The sequence below is a fragment of the Nicotiana attenuata genome, unplaced genomic scaffold (genome assembly GCF_001879085.1).
Source record: "Nicotiana attenuata strain UT unplaced genomic scaffold, NIATTr2, whole genome shotgun sequence".
NCBI classification, from domain to species: domain Eukaryota; kingdom Viridiplantae; phylum Streptophyta; class Magnoliopsida; order Solanales; family Solanaceae; genus Nicotiana; species Nicotiana attenuata.
In genome coordinates, this window is record NW_017673053.1 from 139,889 (window position 1) to 141,483 (window position 1,595).

Below are 1,595 nucleotides of genomic sequence, written 5' to 3' on the forward strand. Positions count from 1 at the left end.
AGTTAAATATTTATGTCTCTTGTAGTAGATTTCTCTTTTGTGGTATGATTTATCGTTATTCAAAGTTCGCTTTAGTAGGTGTCATGACGCCTGATTTTTTCGGTGATACCAAACGGAGCTCAATCACAAACCATACTATTATCTTCCATTTTCTCTCGATATTATATAGTCCCTCAAAATTCATGTGAACCTTCTCGAAATACAAGGGCTAAGTTAGACCAATTTTTGGTGTGAATAATGAACATAGAATTTATAATTTTTTTTTAAATAAAAAATTTATATATATAAAAACTACACAAAAAAGTATTATTTTAACGGCCAAAAATTACCATCTCAGATTAATAATACTGCATTCAGTAAAACAACCTTCCTATAAAATGAAAAATACAGAGTAATTCAAATGCTACTGCTATGTCTTTTAAAGAAGATATTGAATGATACCTGGACAGAACATCCCCACGCATAGGATCATCCATGACAGAATGATCATCAAAATCCTGAACATGAGCGATTTGTCGGAAGAATGATTTTTTGAGGAACTTGTCGGCTTCCTCCAACACAAGCTCAGGTTCCTCCACCTCTGATACAGTTTCTCTCCTTGATTTCTTCACTCGAACATTAGGCGACCGCCCCAACTGCTGCACTATTGTGTGTACCCCAAAACACACTTGTAACATTATCAACCCTAGTCCCACGTACACTGGAAAATACTCTAACTTCACTGCCCTGTTTTCAAAGTTAAAAGAGTTTACGTTCTTATACTGTCGGTATAGATAAAAATGTTACACAACAATCAAGTCATTATACAATTAAATCTCTATAATAACCGACCTGCGCTATTACAAATTACGCCACACAGATGGTGTAAAAAGAACCTCCATGCATCAAGTCATAGCGTATATAACTTAAATCCCAAGCTAAAACATCTGATTATATCTTTATCACTTCTTAATAAAGTACTTAAAGATTCTTTACGAAGTACTAATTAATATAGTTGTTAAAACTTCACCTGGGCCTACCATCTGGATGGTTGGGAACATTAGTAGTATGGGGATAGGACTTCATTTTAGGATTAGTAGATGTTGCAAAAGTAGCCTTTCCTCTTAGGTGATTGGCCATAGATCTCCACAAATTCTGCGAGGTTGAAATAAGACTGTCAAGCCATGTCATGTACTTCAAAAACACACACTAGATAAAAACTGGAAACAATATACAGTGTTAATAGTAGTAATACTTACTGAACTTCTGAATGCCATGATTGAGAGTTTGGAGATTATTCGGAATGAATATATACTTTTAGAGGCTTAAGGGAAAGGGAAAATTGAGTCGGTTTAACTTGCTGTTATTTGTGTCCAATATTTGCTGGAGTACTTGGTAACGATAGGCGACTTTATAATGGAAACGAACCTATAAGGAGACACGATTGCATGAGCATGCAGCTGTGGCAACACTTGTCAGAAGAGAACAATGGCCAATTTTCAAGAGCGGTGACTCATGCATCGATCCTCTGCCTGTAAGACTAAGATTATTCCAAAATTCTGGGGCAAATGAACGTATACTTGACGACCAAAGGTCAAAGCTAGTAGTTGTTATGG

General features: G+C 35.8%; 1 protein-coding gene across 1 annotated transcript; it reads right to left on the reverse strand.

Annotated features, from left to right (window-relative positions):
- Positions 1–323: 323 nt before the first annotated feature.
- LOC109215297 lies at positions 324–1,360 on the reverse strand. Its single transcript, XM_019379332.1, has 3 exons — positions 1,239–1,360; positions 1,010–1,134; positions 324–726 (listed from the first exon to the last, which is right to left on the reverse strand). The coding sequence occupies exons 1-3, from the start codon at positions 1,254–1,256 to the stop codon at positions 354–356; spliced, it is 516 nt and encodes a 171-aa protein (XP_019234877.1). The 5' UTR covers positions 1,257–1,360; the 3' UTR covers positions 324–353.
- Between the last annotated feature and the right edge of the window lie 235 nt (positions 1,361–1,595).